This window comes from Rhyacophila brunnea, unplaced genomic scaffold (assembly GCF_057557595.1).
Source record: "Rhyacophila brunnea isolate RB1 unplaced genomic scaffold, BYU_Rbru_1.0 scaffold_6, whole genome shotgun sequence".
Classification (NCBI taxonomy): Eukaryota; Metazoa; Arthropoda; class Insecta; order Trichoptera; family Rhyacophilidae; genus Rhyacophila; species Rhyacophila brunnea.
In genome coordinates, this window is record NW_028233276.1 from 20,703,684 (window position 1) to 20,722,202 (window position 18,519).

An 18,519-nucleotide genomic window follows, 5' to 3' on the forward strand; every position below is an offset into this window, starting at 1 on the left:
CGGTCCTGATTTTGCATTCAGAAGTCCGTTGGCTATAACAAGTTGGTCTTCATTAGAATGTTTAAACTGAGGCAAGAACTGCTAAATTGTTTCTGGATCATAAATCTCAATTAGTTGATTTAACAAACATTTAGTTGTGTAAATATGTGATAAAATTATATAAAATATTAAATAATGTGAAAAATATATTTTCGGGGTCTTGTCAGCTGCAATTTAGGATCCCAAATGTGTAGCTCTTTTCCAATTCTTCTCTATTAGCTTCAATTTTTTTTAAAGAATCGGAATTTGAAATTCGCAGTAAAAATATAAAAATTTGAAGGGGCTGCACGAATAAACACGATTAGGTAAGATTGCCTCCGATCATATATTTTTTTAATCCATTGGCATATTAAACTCGAAGCTGTCATTTCTGCTGAAAAACTTTTGCCTGAACACAACGCACCATGAGTGTAAAACCAAGACATGTGCAAATTTTTCAACTTCGAGATTAAATGCAAAACAACTGCAAAAGTCTTGAACTTGATAATGTAAAAGTGAAGTAACTGAAAGAACATGCAATATAATGTAGATATAAACCAAATATTATGATTTTATTTTAGAAAATCTATTTGTCCTGACAAAACGAAGACTTCAAACCCTAATATCTCCAAAATATGTCTTTTGCACATGTCTTGGTTTTACACTCACGGTGCGACAAGAGCAATGAAATTATTTTGACAGTTTGTCCTGCACACAGTTTAGTATTTTGACTACTAAATACCAAAATCTTGGATAGTATGGATACATATCAACAGATGTCTCTCATTACCATCACCATTTTTTTTTAAAATCTTTGGCCTGAAATAAATTGTTTTGATTCCATTCTATATAGGCACTAAGGTTTATTGAATGCACTTATGAAACTGATTTAGAATTTGCAGCCTTTTCAACTAAGTCTAAAAGGTCTTGCAATTTTTCTACATTGTTTTTGTTGACTTTGAAATTTAACAAATGCTGAGAATAAGTCTGCACGTCCACCTTTAGTTGTATTCTGATTTTATCATCATCAGATATTCCTGATTTCTCCGAGTTTGACTGAACCGAACGATCTCGCATCTGCTTCAGGCGTCTTAAGGATTCTTCAGTTTTGTGAACTGAAGTTAGCACATCATCGACTGCCACATGATATCTGTAATAATACATTATACACGTTTCAAATAGAATATTATGATATATTATGATACTAATGTAGATGAATATATACCAAGGTATTTTCTGTTTTTGGAAAAAACGTTTTTGTTAAGTACAGTACACTCTCAGTAATCCGCCGCTCGATTATCCAACGACTACTATAATCTGATGTTATTTTTATTAGTTGAAATCACAAAATCAAGCTCTATAATTTGCCGGCATTCAATTGTCAAATTCAGTAGTCCGCCGCGTACAAGTATACAACGCAGAGATGGGTTTATTTTGGAAACTTCTCCTTCGTAAAACGTACGTTCATCGCGAAGAAAGTGCCCAAGGATCGCATCACAATTATGATGTGCTCCAATGCAACGGGATACACAAAATGAAGCTTTTGGCCATAGGGAAAGCCAAGAATCCTAACCCATTCAAGAATATCTGCCTCACTGAACAATTGGTTGTGTCAAGTGATTTACTGTTTAAGAGAGTACTTCAGTGAAACGGCAAATAATTTTCAACAGTAGGTGCAACGAAATTTCTCACTAGTCGCCAATCGGAGACAGACAGTCGAGCTGTCCGGACGTCGATTTGTTTTGTCATGGCGTCGGATGAAAATATTCTTAAATCGTCTAAAGATAACTAAAAAACTTTACGTATGTACTTGAAACAAGTCAATGAATATACTATTATTATTTGTAATATAATATAAACATAACATTAAATGGACGCATGTTGGATTTTTATGACAAATTATATTTCCTTCAGCACGCATCATTTGCACAATCCGCGCATCGCCTAGCCACGATCTTTTTAGACCATGCCTCAACTGAAGTGCTTTAATGTTTAGTTGATAAACTTAGTTTATAAATATGTATAATTTAGTAAATACTCATTTCTCAAAAATTTGTATGTGTGCACTATTATAATCCGCCGCTTTCACTAATTGGACATTTGTCTGGTTTTTAGGGTGGCGGATTACTGAGAGAGTACTGTAATTACAATTTTTGGATTAATTATATATATTTTTTATTTTTTTTAATTATTAATAACAATGTCCTTGTTTTTTCATACATTAAACATTCGACATTAAAAGCTGACGCGTTAGCAGCTCGGCCATCGCAGACTTCTGAATTAGAGCAATGTAAAAGATTGGTTTTTCAATGTGTATGGATTCAGAGCACAGGATAAGTTGAGTGGATGATCATTAACCATCTATCGAAAAATAAATTCTGGAAACTTCTTCACGAGTTAGCTATCGACAATACTTACTGTGTAGTGATTATTGAAAATATTCCCTCTAGCCATTCAACCGTATCTGCATCTCCAATGTGATCTTTGTATAGTCGATTAAATTCTTGAGGGGCTTTGATTAAAGTCGCCACATATCCGCATGCCTTGGTCGGTATGTCTCTATTGGTTTTTCTGAACAAACGTGGAATGTCATTTAACTGTTTTAAATTAACAATACTTTCTGCGCTGATTTCCAGTACAACCATTTTCTTGATTTGTGGGAGTCTCGAAGAAAGAGACGCCTGAGAGTCTGATAAACTCTTTTCTAGAGCTTCCGATTGCTTCACTGGTTGGAGTCTAGTCTTGGCTATTTCTAAAAATGTCGGCAATTTATCGATCATTCGTTTCACGTCCACATATAAAAGTATCAGAAATTTCAATCTCTCTCCGTTGAATTTGTCACTATGCGAATTATCTGAAGAGTTATTCTGATCAGTGGGCCAAGTCTGAAAATCGTAAATAATAATTAATGATTCAATATTAGAGGTCAAGAAATAGGAGATATTTTAATAAATCAATGTTCCAAGTATGTTATTTAAAAGAAATTTTTAGTTTCACTTGTGTAATATTTATGATTTGATGATGATGTTTCCTTCCCAGAAAATTGACCACTGCGGACAATTGACAGCAAATAAAATTTTTTCCTAAAATTTTATTGCACTTTTTTAAACTTTTAGAACCCTTTACATGCTACTAAGAGCGTAGCCACAAGGGCGCTGCGTCGTGAGACCGCTGTATTCCGACTGCGAGCGGAAGTGAGAACGCACCGCTGTTGCGTACTCACTACCACTCGCAGTCGGAATACAGCGGTCTCGCGACGCAGCGCCCGTGTGGTTTCGCTCTAAGAGGTACCACTCAGTGGCGTGTTCCTTATTTTCAAGTCATATTATACACACCTAATGCACAAATGATAAAGAAGCGCCACAGTGGTATATTTACACATCTGCATGTGCGGTAGAGATGTTTTTATTGCTTTCGCGTACACAGATAATTAAACACTGCATTTTTCCTGCTGAATGTTAATACCATGTGTCACTCATTTGTTACTTACAAACCACGGTAGAGTGAGAGAGTAATTATACTAAATAATGACTACTGTTTTACTCACGCGTTGTAAAGTGCCACTAAGTGGTGCTTCTTAATAATACTAGTGTGTACAATTTATTGCAGAACACAATGTGGTCTTAACACAATTGTAATTGCAGTGAGTGAGTGATTGTTTTTTGATTGAAGTTTTTAATCTCTCCATAGCGATTTTTACCCGGGAACATTAAATAATATCTATGATGTGCGTATAATCATTTTGATTTAAAAATTTCAACATTAAATTTACATAATATAGTAGTATTCTGTTATTTAAATACCTGTTTTAGGGCAACATTTATCCATGTGGAGTACCTAGATAATATTTGTAAACTTAATTTCCAAAATCTATGTGATAGAACTAAAATAAAAACTCCCTGCGCCCAGCACATCATCAACGAAGACCAGCAAACTGACGAGGATTTCAAATTAAAATCTTTCTTCCCATCGACATCACTTAAAATGCATTTATTGTTTATGGGTTCCGATAAAACATTTTCAAAAGAACCTAAAAAGAAACATGATTCATGTTAATTACAGAAGGTGTTCATAAGTAAAAAGTATGCGAAATGATAAAATGAATTGGTTAAAACAAAAATTGTTACCTAATGAATTTGTTTAATTAAAAATAATAAGTGGTTATTTCAAAGGAAAACACTTCAGTCTCAATAGTAATTTCTCAATTGGAAATACAATGGAACCATGAATGGTTGATTTCTCAAAGTAACTTATGATATAAGATAGGTAGGTGCCTTTGGTCATGTAATTACTGTATTTTATTGGACAATATTATACATTTTGATAACCCACAAAAAAACTACTGAAGAATAGATAAATAATTTACAAAGATTAAAGAGTACGTACCTGCAATTTCTTGAAACCTGATTTGAAAATAGACTGGTAAGTTCCATCTATTTTGAAAGCTTTTATATTGTGAATGATTATAAAATAACTCGACTGTCTTTTGACTATCAAAATACAGTAAAAACTTTCTTAAAAATTCTAAACTTTCATTATATCTAGCGTAAAACAATTCCGGGTTTCCTGGTGCGAATATTGACGACATGTGAACTTCTATTCGGTACTCGACTTCTGGCCAAAAACTGTTCAGCAAGAAGTTATACCCGTCGACGTTGGACGATTTCTTCGTACGCAAAGTAATTGAAAGTAGATCCTTTAACTTCTCATCAATGAACAGCAGAATGTTGGACAGAACTCCTTTCAATCCGGCAGGGTTTCTCTGGAGTGCAGATTCACTAATAATTTGATGCATGGCGGGAGAAATGACTTCTTTCCTCAACAAAATTTCTACATCAGATATCCTATCTAACGTTGAAAATATTTGGAGACACCGCTGTATTTTATCAACGTTTTTGCAGTTTAAATTTTTTAAAAACATTTCTCCTAATGTTGTTTTCAGGATTTGACCAATTTTATTTGAAAGGTCTCTCTGATCAGCTGAAATGTAGCAATCACATTTTGTTATGGTAAATTGTAGTTTGTTATACTCTGACGATGCTCGTTCAATAAGTTCAGATGTGATGTTTTCCTTTGGTTTATTTTCAATGAATAAAATTGTGGTCAGCTTTTTTAGTGATGACTGAGCTTGCGATAAATACTGAAGACTTCTTTTCCTCTCTCTGAGGTTTCTTCGCTGTTCCAATCTTCCGGAGAGCTCTTTCATGGCATCGGTGAGACATTCTTTTACATGCTAAAAAGAACAATACATCTCATCAAACAACTGAATATATAACATCAGTAGTATCTGTCATTTTTGTCAAAATTAACATTTTGTGTTGATAAATTTGTCTACCTGCACAATTTTCTTATATCTGCATTTAAAAAAATATTTTCCACCGCAAAATGGAACCAAGAGGTGTAAATGCGCTGACAAACCCTGTTTCATTGGAAATAGTGACATAGGAACGGTCACATGGCATGTTGTTTTAATTAAAGTGGGTAAATTTGTAGTGTGAACTGCCCTAGCTATATTTAATTCGATAGCAACGTTTGCAGGTGTGGACATGGGTTGAGTTTCAAATAATAGTTTGTGCACATGTATTGCACAAGCATTGTATAATAATTTGTATGTGGAAATATTATGTATATTGGTCTGGACTAGGCATTACGTAAACTCAATGCAAATGATGAAAAAAATCTTTTACAGTAGACCCTCAATTATCCAGAATATACAAAACAAATAGTTCATATGAATTTGTTGTGTAATACATGACTGACAGTGCCTTCTATCGATAAGTATGTATACACTTGTAGCTAGTACACAGCCAAAATGTTATAGTTTACTGTCTAATATCCGAGAATGGTAGGTAAAAGGAAAGTTATGAAAAATCACAAAATCAAGACGTCAAAGAGTATATTTTCATGTGGTCCATCTCCTGCAAATCTTTAGTGTCAAGAAGTGAAAACACTGCAGCAGGGTATATTAAAGTGCTTATATCGAAAAAAAGATCATAAGGAGACTCTCATGGTCAGACAAAAATAATAAAGAATTAGTTTCCACAAGAAAATTGATTCCAACAACTACATGGCAACAGAAAGTTCAAATTCTGTAAATGTGTCAAATGTGAAAAAATTAAATAAAATTTTTAATAGACTGAAAGCAAGTTCCAGATACCACTTCCTATAGATAGATTATACTGATTTTTGTTATCCAAATTATCTTAATCCCTGTTTGTTGCAGATAATCGAGGTTCTACTGAGGCTTCATTCATAAAAAAGTGATTAAATCAGTTTTATGGACTTTTTGTAAACAGGCTGTATTGGCAGAATGTCACAATAAGTAGATTCATTCGATAGCATTCAAAATTCAAAAATTCAGATAGCATTCAAAAATGACAACAAAGCAAAGATCTCAAATAACATGAAATTTAACCCACATTCTCTATGCTGACTCCTGAGTATTTCATTCTGTGACAACCACATTGTGTTAGACAATATTGTTTTCGTGATAATCTGACACTAATATCCTTAGAAGTCAGTATGTATGAAATATCCAGCATAGAGATCTTAAGAGTCTATAGTAATTGCACAAACTATGTATACTTATCAGTCAAAATACTCACCAGAACTTCTTCTCTTAGTTGTCCCAAAGGGGCTTGAATATTATTAATCTCTCGGTCCAATCCGATGAGGTTCGCGGATAAGTTCACAAAATCGGCATAATCCTTGTTTATAAGTTCTATCATTGCCGATCTTAAAACTTTCAAGTATACTCCCAGATCATCTCGCATAGTTTCAAGTGAACCCGCATTTCTATGATCGTGAAGAAACCCATCGACAGAAAAACTATTCTGCAATCAAACATGAACCGATTTAATAAAAATACGCTCTTTTGAGTTTATTCGTAGGTGATATTGTATAAACTAAGGAAAAGTTTAGTTTTTTTTATTACTTACTCCCAAAAATTGATTTTTATCGAAACATAATCCCTTTGGACTGGGAGGCAAAGTGAATGGATCACATTCTTTCGACATTGTTATTTACTTTTTAAACTATTATTTTAATCGAAATTTAAAAAACCTAGACACCCAAAACTGACACATCACAAACGTCAGTTTTCGTGATTTATTTTGGGAGGGTGGTAATACAGACACGAAGTTGGTGAGGTTGCTATAGACACATCATTATGGTTATAAAACTGTTAATAATTTTGATAATAAATAGTATTACTTAGATCAAATTAATATTCGAATCTTTTACTAGAATAGAATAAAACGATTCTAGCAATATTTTTTGAAGAAACAGATTTCATGAAATAAGCCGAATACTTGAGACAAAACTAAAATTGTGGATACCTTAAATTTGGACTCGGAATGTTATGCAAATTTTGAACTGATATATAAAATTATTTTACAAAAATCAACAATATTTATCGTCATATTATGTTCTGTGAATCATGGAGTGAAGTTACTTCTTAATGAATAATTGTTACATACAATTTATTAGAAATTATTTAGAAAATGATGGAGAGTTATTTTATTGATGTAGCCATAGAATTAGTATGTTAGTAGCTTCATACATATTCCTTCTCTTTTTCACGTGGCCAAAGTATAGCTATTTTCTCGGTCATTTAGTATGCACTGTCTGATCGATTCGATATTTTTTGTCCTTCTTTAACATGATGGTCTGCCATTGAAATTTGGTTTGCCATGTTGCTACTCCTGATTTTAGAAAAGTCTAGTGGAGTTTCCTCGAAGACATTTTGTCAATAAGGTGAATTTTGACAGGCGGGTTTTCGTATTAAAATTCTCAGATTAATAAAATCTAATCATGGCAGATAACGAACAAAAAGCGATGCAGCTGATGGCGGAAGCCGAAAAGAAGTTAACTTCATCGAAGGGCTTTTTCGGTTCCTTATTTGGGTGAGTTTTTTCAATGGTGCCCGCTATCGATGATTGTTCGTTTTGTTCGATTTTCATTCTATAATAATTTCATCATTGCATTTTAGTGCATACAAATCAACCGTACTATTTTTAGACTGCTAATTTCCGTGCAATGCTATTCGTAATAAAATCGTAATAATTCGAAAACACATTTACTAATAGGTACGAATCATAAGTTTTATTGCAGTCAAAGGAAGTCAGTCTGTCGGTGGATTATTGAATTATTCTGATCTCTATGATAATATTATTTGTTATGATTCATTATTAGCAGGAAAGAAGATTATGAAATTACTTTTTTGTACAATATTTTATTTGAAAAATAAAAATCTTCTAAATGATATCATTTTTACGTAGGTAGGTAGATAGGTACTTTTTGTTGCTTTGGATGCATTGTGATAAATTTATTAGTCATTTACATCCCACGCATTATGAACAATATAAACAAACTACATCATATTTCTTGTCTATCTTAAATAACCTTGTTATCTGCACATTGATAATCATCTAGCGCTTTTATTATTGTCTCTGGTTTCACACACTTTCTTTGATCAGCCTCATATTTTACTGTTTAAACCGTAATAAATAAATGAACAATATCCTATAATCAACGAAAAGTTTCTTTACACCCTTCACATCAGTTGCGAGAAATTACATTCGCTCTACTGCAATTCAGGATTACCAACATGAAAACTTTAGGAAACAATCTGAAGATGAATGACAATAATTAATACTGTCTCACAGAAACATTGCAGAAAATCTTCTGTGTATATATATATATATATATATATATATGTATACAGACCCTAAATACCTAAATAAAAGTGAAGCTGAAAGAAAAACTATCGAGACTGCAGTCTATACTTGTGGTCAGATAGATACATCGGACATGGTTGTCGCTCTCTTTCTTTTGACGTATGCAACATCCATAAATCAGTCAATCGCCTATTCACAATGCTATCGTTTCATAAATCGTTTTTTTTTCTTAACATAGTTACCTCGTTAAATACGAGTTATCTCGTTAACTGCTGACATAATGTTAATTGCTACGCCAGGTGCAGTTTGCGCATTGAACGACTTAATTGATGTCATTTTCAAAACACAGCAAAAGAACACCACAGTTAATCGATGCTTGTGTGATGATATAACATACCACGTTCTACTCCGCTGAATTCTATTTACGACTGCGTAAGAGAAATTTCAAAGCAGGGCAGCATGTATATTCCAGCCAATGCCAATTCAACCAAATTGCTTCGGATGTTGATATATTCCATCTACGTGAGAATGAGTATAGGTGGACGTTATTTTATAAATTCTTAAAATAGGGTCTGCTTAACTCATCCGGTGTACTTCCTTGTACCTATATACTTCATATTTTTTGTATTTACACATTTATACTACAGAATAACTTAATATTGCATAATTACAATATTACATAATACTTTTTTAATAATATTTATTTGTTTCTAAATGTCATGTTGTGAACATCTTAAACTTATAATTTGTAATGTCCACAATATTTAAAATTGAAATTGAAATAATCTCAAGTAATTTCCCATAGCAAGTTCATTTGTCGAATGTCACCCGCATTTGTCAAAAACTACAATCATTTCAATACAATTTTAAATTCACCCGATTAGTCTAATTACATAAATGTATTGATAAATATTATGAATGGATGGTATTGTTGAATTAATTATTACATACATTGACCATTTCAAACATAAAATGTGGTCGACTTCAAATCATAATGCGATAGTAGTTATAACTGCCTGCAAAAGGCCAGACAGTGTCAATTATCATACATAGAAAAGCAGCCAAATACACCGAACCATTTTAAACCGAACATTTAAATGAACAATAAAAATTGTAGTAGGTATGTCATACTACATTACTGAAATGTCATAATAACTGCCAAAATTTATTGTTAAAATTGTATAAGGTTTATACAGGGGTTTGCAGCTCGTTTCGTATTTGTGTAGCCTGTAGCCCATATACGTTTAGCCTGAGACGAGTAGAATCCAGGGGTACCAAAACCTCGAAATCGAAAAATATGGGCATAGCAGGTTTTGCACCTGGACAACTCAAATTATCAAATCAATTACAGTTACTAAGAATGTTTATAGTAAATTTAAAATATCAGTTTTCTAATAGTCTTCCAACCAATAATCCTCTCCGCAAAAGCAAAACGGCGATAAGTCCTAAAAGTTTAAAAATGAGTGGAATACGCCAAATTATGCATAAATGATAAAAAGTAGAAGTCGAGCTAATGCCCTTGAATTAGTAAATTTCGCATAGAAGCATATAGGTACTTTTGCAGAGAATGTCATCCAAAGTTCTTTGGTTTTTTTGCTCTCTTGTAATGATTTTAGAAATATCTCCCTTTTCCTTTTGCACACAGAATTATTTGTTTATCATATTTTAGTAGTTCATAAATTGAATGTCCCCTGTAGGTATGTTCATGTTTTCAGGTTTTTTATTACATTTATGTTTTTCTATACCTCTAATAATCCGCTGTCATGTTTAAATCACAGATGATAAGAAGTGGTGTTTTCTATTTCATAGCGGATCGGCAAAAGTAGAGGAAGCTGTAGATTGTTATCACAGAGCTGCGAACCTATTCAAGATGGCCAAGAAGTGGAGTCAGGCGGGCAACGCCTTCTGCGAGGCGGCGGGGCTACACTCCAAAGCGGGCAGCCGTCATGACGCAGCAACCAATTTTGTGGACGCAGCCAACTGTTACAAAAAGAGTGATCCGAGCGGTAATTAAATAATGCATACAATTATAATCATCACTCTCAAATATCTTTATCCCATAAACACTTGTCCTTTGGAAATTGAATATACTTTAAATTACATTTAATACAGTACCCACATTGGAATAGTAAGTGAGGAAAGGTCATGCCTCCATGGATTGCCGGTTGGAATCCCGTGGCTACCTAAACTTGCATGCTGCAATCACTTCAATGTGTGTTAGATCTAGAGTAACAACCCAATGCGACTGGCTAATAACCATTCTTTCTAAAAAACGTCTGTTAAAATAACCTTTCTATGTTAAGGTCTGTATGCTCCACTTTGAATTTCAAATGGTAGTTTCTTATTCATAAAATAATAATTACCAATGCATCTTGTGAGTGTTCGCACAAACCTCAATAGTTTCGGACATGGTAAACACCTTGCAATGTTGATTTTGATATGAGTGTTTGTTTATAATATATACTAGACCGCATAGTTCGGTAAAATCCTTAATGTTCTGTATATGTACCATAAAGATTCTAATGTAACCAACGAATAAAAAAACAAAGGAAGGAACATACTGATTCATTGCAGTATAAAAACGGGCAACCAAATTCGCAATTTTGGAAAGCGTCGATTTTGCGAAAACAAATATCACATGGTCTGTACGTTTGCGTATAAACTTCGTATGTGTTCGTAATTTTGTGTATCACGCAATGTCGGCCATATTTTCCGGCCTTTCTGATTGCCGTGATTTGTACATATGCTCATTCCTTCTTTTTCTTATTCGTTGAATGTAACATATCCCACCGTAATATGAATCCCGTCAAATGAAATCCCTCACACATCCACAGCATGCAACTGTCCGCAACTCAAAATCTTAATTATTTATTAAACCGGTTTGTATCTACCGAATACCCGTAGTTGTAAATCTTGTATCCTAATTTTTTGTTTGTAATGTTTTCAGAGGCTGTAGCTTGCTTACTTAAAGCCATTGAAATTTACACAGACATGGGACGATTTACAATGGCTGCTAAACATCACCAGGTAATAATAAATATGAATTGCAGTCATTTATTGAATTCATTTTGTTTTTGAGAATAGATTTCCGTTGCCAGTCATTTCATCAGTGGCTGCATGTTATGTTATGTTTTCACAATCCGCAGGGGTCGATCCACTGCTGAAATAAGGTCTCTCTATAAGTTCTTGCACTCTTCTCAATCACTAAAACATACATCTACCGAATTTGAGTCTGTTGATCTGGCAGATTTTAGGGAAACCATTTTAATTGTTTAGTGTCCTTTGAATACAAATGTATGTCTGTAATTTTCTAGCGTCTACTAGCCGCACGACATGTCCGGTCTATTGCTAATCAATATATACAAAAAGATATGTTTTATTCATTCATATCATTATATTGTGATCCAAGGTGTGAATATCACTTCTTTGACCATATCCACTCTTCAATTAGAGCAATGATACTCAACCTTTTTTTTCTTCGGGCCAAATACATATATTTGTAAAGTAACGCGGGCCGCATCACTACTGGTGTGACGAAAAAAATCATGAAACCCCCCCTATTTTACAAAACATTTTTGAGATTTTAAAAATTATAAACAAAAGTAATGTGTATCCAAGTGTTTATTTCAAAATTAAAAATCATGTTCCTGATAATAAATGTGTTTTGGGCCGCACATAAAAGCTTAAAGGGCCGCATGCGGCCCGCGGGCCACAGGTTGAGTATCGCCGAATTAGAGCATATAGACACACAGTGCCTCCACGAATCCCTATTGCTCGCCAGTCTTCTTGCATCTTCCTAGATCATGTCAGCATCTCATCGCTCCACCGTATACACTCTGGAGGATGGTATTTAGCACCTTCTAGGATACCAGAATCTGGTTGGCTTGAAGAACTGGCAAGGCGGGTTGATATTCTTTTAAGGCATTTGTAGCACGTGGCCGAACCAGGTCCAACATCGTTTCTTGACGCTCAGTGTGATGAGAGGCTGCATTGTCCGTTCTCTTATACTTATATCCTTGTTACTTCTAAAGGCATACAACCTCATACTCAGTTTCCACCAGAAACACCTTTTCTCGAAGCTCAGTATACGGTTGTTCTGGGCCTTTGTAAGGTGCCATGACTCACTACTATGTAAGAATGCAGTCGTCAAATATGGAAGCATTTAGTTTTAACTGAGTACAGTTTAGAGTCCCAGACATTTCACGTGTTGAATGTCGCTCCAGCCATTCCCATTCAGATAGCGACCTCTTTTTGCAGTGCCATCTATAGTATTTAAAGCTGTCAACCCTTGGATGTTTTGCTTGTCGCTAATCAGGGGGGAATCTGGATCAGGACGGGATTACGCAAAACTATAGCTTTCTTGTTGATTTTCAAACTGACACGGAAAAAATTTTTATGCAGCCTGCCGATTGTCTCTGGAATGCCCTCGGTTGAATTGTCAAATAGGACTGCGTCATCGGCGGATATCTTTGATATTTTAATATGCATGATGAATGTTCCATTATTAATTATTGTGACTAAAACTAACATTACTTAGTCTATTAATCCGAGGGTACACAATATCATTTTTTTTTACGAGGGATATTCTGATGGGAAACAACCTTATACATCTCTGATATCTATGATGTACTACTCTTTCAGAGCATAGCTGAAATGTATGAGACGGAGCCGGTGGACTTGGCGAATTCCATCCGTCATTACGAGCAAGCGGCCGACTACTTCAAAGGAGAGGAGAGCAACAGCTCGGCCAACAAGTGCATGCTTAAAGTTGCGCAGTACGCAGCCCACCTCGAAGACTATGATAAGGCTATTCAGATTTACGAGCAGGTATGTCGGTGACTTGCAACTCACAATCTTAACCCTTTGCAATCCTTCATGGAAATCCGGCCGATTGTTTATTTTGCTCACTCAAGAATCTTATTTTGCAGTAATATTTCAAAATATATTTTTTGAATTCAAGTTTACATAAATAGAAAGAGTATGCCAAAGTATATTTAAAAAAATGACCTACCTTTGTAATGGACTTATTATTTTCTATAACAATCAGTGTAACTTTCCCAGTGGTTGACAATCAATTTACCAGCAAAAGTTCTTGAGATGATCATGCACAACATGATTTCTCCAACAATTGAGTCATTTATAATAAATGAACAGCATGGATTTAGAGCAGGCCGATCAACGGAAACTAACCTGATGGTATTTACCGATTATGTGTCATCGGCACTGGATAGAGGCCACCAGGTTGACTGTTCTTACAATGACTACTCGAAAGCATTTGACAAGGTCGATCATGTCATCCTGATGGAAAAACTCCAACTTATTGGATTGTCGGATCGATTTTTGAAGCTATTCGGGAGTTATTTTAGGAACCGTCAACAATACGTATCGTATGGCCTTTATCAGTCACAGACCTTTTACACATTTTCTGGTGTCCCCCAGGGCTCAAACTTAGGGCCGTTGCTGCTCACGATTTTTATAAATGACATAGCATTGGTAATAAAAAATGCTATGTTTTTGTTGTTCGCTGATGACTTGAAACTCTTTTCGGAAGTTGTCACCTTGGACGATTGTCGTCAGCTCCAACTTGATATAGATAATATATTAAATTGGGGCAGGCGTAACAAACTAGAATTCAATATTGATAAATGCAATCTTTTATCGTTTACCAGAGCCTCAAAAGTGTTGTTTTTCCAATACTCGATGCATGGCAGAGTTCTGTCACGAATATCATCTGTAAGGGATCTTGGCATTACGTTTGAGAGTAGACTGACATTTATTAGCCATATAGTTACCATTTGTAACAATGCGCTTAAAATGTTGGGCTTCGTCATGCGTACTTCCCGGGTCTTTTCAGATGTTACGGTAATAAAACTTTTATTTAATTCTTAAGTTCGAAGCAGACTTGAGAGTGGGTCTATTGTTTGGGCACCGCATCAGTTGAAGTATGGCCTTATGGTGGAGAGGGTACAGAAGAAATTCTTGAGACTCCTTTACTTGAGGTTGTATGGATACTATCCGTGGCTTTATCCAACTGACTTTCTCTTAGGCATGCTTACATACTGCAGTCTGCAATTTAGAAGAAATCTTTATTTGGCTACGTATTTTTTTCGACTTATACAAGGTATAACTGAGAACTCTGCCATTCTGGGCAGTGTAGACCTGTGTGTCCCTGATAACTATCTTAGAAATAGAGACCATCAGTTGTTTATTCTCCCAAGGTGCAGAACCAACCTGCCACTGGTAATGCCAATTGGGAGAGTGATAACTATGTTCAACGAAATTGCTTCGGGTGTTGATATATTGCACCTACGTGAGAATGAGTTTAGGTGGATGTTGTTTTATAAATTCTAAAAATAGGGTCTGCTTAACTCATCCGGTGTACTTCCTTGTACCTATCTAATACATCTACTGATATATCTCTTTTTTTATGTAGTACTGTTATATTTATCTATCTTTGTTTCTAAATGTCATGTTGTGAACATCTTAAACTTATAATTTGTAATGTCCACAATATGTTAAAAAAATAAATAAATTGAATTGAAAAAAAAATAAAATAAAAAAATAAATTGAATTGAATTGAATTGAATTTACGGTTGATGCATAAGAAAATAAGCCATCAGCATAATATTTGGTAAAATTGTAGTAACTGTTTTAATGATTTTGTATTTCAGTATTGATGAATAAATAATTATTCATATTATGTGTTTTTATATGATTTAAACAGGTGGCATTGTCTGCCTTAGAGAGTTCCCTTTTGAAGTACAGCGCCAAGGAGTACATGTTCCGAGCCGCGCTCTGCCATCTCTGCGTGGACACTCTCAATGCCCAACATGCCATCGAACGCTACCACACCCAATACTTTGCATTCCAAGACTCTAGGGAGAGTAAACTAATCAAGGTGACATTTTGAGCTTGCTAATACATTATAATCTTTGAGGTGATGTCATATTATCATGATTGTCATGTATGTCTTGTCATGGGTATTTTAATAAAATATTGCAATAGTCTAATTAATGATTAAACTAAAATAGGGTAGGTCTTTTGAAACAATGACAAACTTGAATGTTTAATGCTTGACAGACCGTATTGTCATTATGTAATTTTTGGGTGTCGCAAATTATCTCATTAACTTTTAGAATTATTCTGTCTTATGTATATCTAGTCTCAATACCTAATTATTTGTTGTGTGTATATATATACCGGTTTTAAAAACATTCTTACATCTGTTGAACATATTAACTATTTATAGTAAGGAATTTTATTGTCTGACTCTATCTAGTTTCTTTCTGGAAATTTCCATTTATTTCTATTATTTAGGCCTAAAATGTAATAACATTGTCTGTAGACTCTGATCGAGCACCTGGAGGAGCAAAATGTGGAAGGGTTCACGGACGCAGTGAAGGAGTACGACAGCATCTCCCGCCTGGACCAGTGGTACACGAGCATGCTCCTGCGCATCAAGAAGCAGATCAACGACAACCCCGACCTGCGCTGATTCCACAAGCCGTTGCACGCCCAAAGCGCTTCGTTTTCGCCGCACTCCTACAGCAAAGTCAGCGCCGACCCCTTCTTTCGATTCATCCTATTTCAGATTCTCGTCTACTACGCCGTCGCCTTCTACTTTGAAACGTCAGCGTTCGCCACCGACACGGAGGTGCGCGGCGTCACCGCTGTGTATTTACTCTCCAGCTGTAAATTCGACGTGACCGTTTTGTTGAAAGGTTTCCTTGGAATTCTCACAATCGTCGTTATGTTTAATTTCTATTACAATAAATTTTTATATTTGAAAAAGAAAATGTTTCGCGGAATTTCATGCAACGTCTCCACTTGATGAGTCGAGTTGTTAACACGTTGATTAATTTCGATCCGTGTGTCTTTTTTAATGCTGTTGTTATCACCGCAATTTCTTTTTATGTTTTTTGTCTTTCGAAACACTTGTTTGTGTATTCCATCGCTTCACATGGTTAATCATAATCTTGTCCATCATCGAAAGTAAAAGATAACTTGCAGACTCTGTCAATAATTTCTAATAATAACATTTAGCGTAGTTATCTCAAATTATGGTTATGAAGCACTGTTAATCCTAAAACAACCTAGTGAGTGATATAATAACATGTAATATAATATTATCAGATTCATTTGGTAGCATTAGTATTACATATTATGAAAACCTGTTGATCCTTTCTGTTATCAAATTAAAACTGACGCATTTCTATTGGACTACATATCTCTGTATAATCAACCTTACAATTAAATGTTTCATATTGAAAGCGGCATCGTCTCATTATGTTAAAATAAAATTAACTCGTCATCGTTGTCTTTAGTTTATTCTGCATAAATAAAAATAAATAATAGTATTTTTACATGGGATTTTTTTAAATAACGGGTCGGCCTTTGCAGTTAGAGTAATGGTAGATTTTTAGATGAATAGCAACTCCATTTATATATTTTTTTTTGTTACAACGTTTTATACGTGTTGAACATTTTATTTAACAAAATATAAGTTGTTGATTTTTTCCTATTTTAATTTTATATACATACTTATTACGTATTCTCTAGCGTGTTGATAGTGAAGTAAAATAATACTTATTTGTAATTGAGATATTCCTTACAATTATAGTCCTAGATTATTCACTGATACGATTTTTTGTGATTGGATGCTGCTGAAAGCATATTTCGAAGTTTTCGTCGGTTAAGAGAGGGAGTGTTTTAATAGTTGTAATTATAAATAAAATAATCTTAGAATAATTTAAAATCAGCACCATTTTTAATATACCAGGGCTTGGAAAATAGAAATAAATCAACCATGCCATTCAGAGCATAAAATTGCAATAATAATGAAACATCTTTTACTGATACTGAATAATTTCATAGAATAACAGTTTGTCAAAGCATACCCATCCACTATTTTCTCACTCAAATATCAGAAAATGTAGAGAATGTCGACACCATGCAACAATACAACAGGTTGAAAACATAAAAATTACAGTAAAACCTCGTAAGCTCGAAATTGATGGGATCGAAATACAATATACAAAATTTATGGCAAAGACTTTGAAAAAAAAAATGTTGATTATTTAATATTTAAATTAATAGAAATAGCTATACATAAATAGATTTTGTGAATTTTATCAAATATTTTGATTTACAGCGAACAGCGTGTACGTATTAACGGGGTTTTACTGTTTTTGGTTTTATCAATTAAAAATAATGTTGATCATTGTTACTTTTATTTTTTGATTAATTACACAGTCATCAATGTATGTATTAACTTTGGTTGGGTATGGCTTCAAAACAATATTAACTAGATCGAGATCCATTTTGTCAATATTGACATCAATTTATTAAATTCCGAATTCTTTTACCTGTCATTGATTGATCGGTTGCATGATGTACAGTATTTTTAAACCCACAAAATAATTGCAAATATTATATATCATTTGTGCTGTGGTACTTTGGTGTGTTTGTTGAAATTATGGCAGTAGTCAACTCAAGAAGAATCAATTCTGTTATGTGTATACATAGTTACTTATCTGTCCTAGATCACTGCTTTACAATAATGTTGAATTCGTCGGTGTAAAAAATAGCACACAAACGTACTGAGCGTGCGGTAGGGCTTAATTCAGTTGAAGCAATTCAACGATTGCTATTCTTGAATTGTTTATGAGACTTTCTTTCGCATGACAGCGTATCTTAGTAATCACTACATATACGATATTTTGTTGTAATTGGGATAGTGCATCTCATATCCAATACGAGGCGAGCAATTTTGGAATACAAAGGAAGCCTATAGTATGAGGATAGATTGATCAATTATTATTGT

The 18,519-nt window shown here is 34.2% G+C and overlaps 2 protein-coding genes across 4 annotated transcripts; one reads left to right on the plus strand and one right to left on the minus strand.

Annotated features, from left to right (window-relative positions):
* Positions 1-748: 748 nt before the first annotated feature.
* Cog2 (conserved oligomeric Golgi complex subunit 2) lies at positions 749-7,150 on the minus strand. Its single transcript, XM_085956784.1, has 6 exons — positions 6,957-7,150; positions 6,624-6,851; positions 4,405-5,251; positions 3,822-4,048; positions 2,437-2,903; positions 749-1,168 (listed from the first exon to the last, which is right to left on the minus strand). Exons 1-6 carry the CDS (start codon positions 7,032-7,034, stop codon positions 895-897), a joined length of 2,121 nt encoding a protein of 706 aa, XP_085812910.1. The 5' UTR covers positions 7,035-7,150; the 3' UTR covers positions 749-894.
* On the plus strand, positions 3,621-17,753 carry alphaSnap (Alpha-soluble NSF attachment protein). Of its 3 annotated transcripts, none has more exons than XM_085956786.1 (6): positions 3,621-3,745; positions 10,506-10,702; positions 11,644-11,723; positions 13,338-13,523; positions 15,421-15,594; positions 16,042-17,753. In XM_085956786.1, exons 1-6 carry the CDS (start codon positions 3,741-3,743, stop codon positions 16,189-16,191), a joined length of 792 nt encoding a protein of 263 aa, XP_085812912.1. In that variant the 5' UTR covers positions 3,621-3,740; the 3' UTR covers positions 16,192-17,753. The 3 variants fall into 3 exon arrangements, with proteins under 3 accessions (XP_085812912.1, XP_085812913.1, XP_085812911.1); XM_085956787.1 differs by having other exon boundaries at positions 3,621-3,665; XM_085956785.1 differs by lacking the exon at positions 3,621-3,745 and adding an exon at positions 7,743-7,922.
* The last annotated feature ends 766 nt before the right edge of the window (positions 17,754-18,519 follow it).

Bases quoted from the DNA above. Each gene is read 5' to 3' on its own strand.
- alphaSnap (XM_085956785.1), top strand. From the start codon at position 7,831: ATGGCAGATAACGAACAAAAAGCGATGCAGCTGATGGCGGAAGCCGAA. The intron at 7,923-10,505 runs GTGAGTTTTTTC...TCTATTTCATAG, and splicing joins TTTTTCGGTTCCTTATTTGG to CGGATCGGCAAAAGTAGAGG. The intron at 10,703-11,643 runs GTAATTAAATAA...TAATGTTTTCAG, and splicing joins CAAAAAGAGTGATCCGAGCG to AGGCTGTAGCTTGCTTACTT.
- Cog2 (XM_085956784.1), bottom strand. From the start codon at position 7,034: ATGTCGAAAGAATGTGATCCATTCACTTTGCCTCCCAGTCCAAAGGGA. The intron at 4,049-4,404 runs GTACGTACTCTT...GTTTCTTTTTAG, and splicing joins CAGGTTTCAAGAAATTGCAG to GTTCTTTTGAAAATGTTTTA. The intron at 2,904-3,821 runs GTATTTAAATAA...TACGATTTTCAG, and splicing joins TAAATGTTGCCCTAAAACAG to ACTTGGCCCACTGATCAGAA.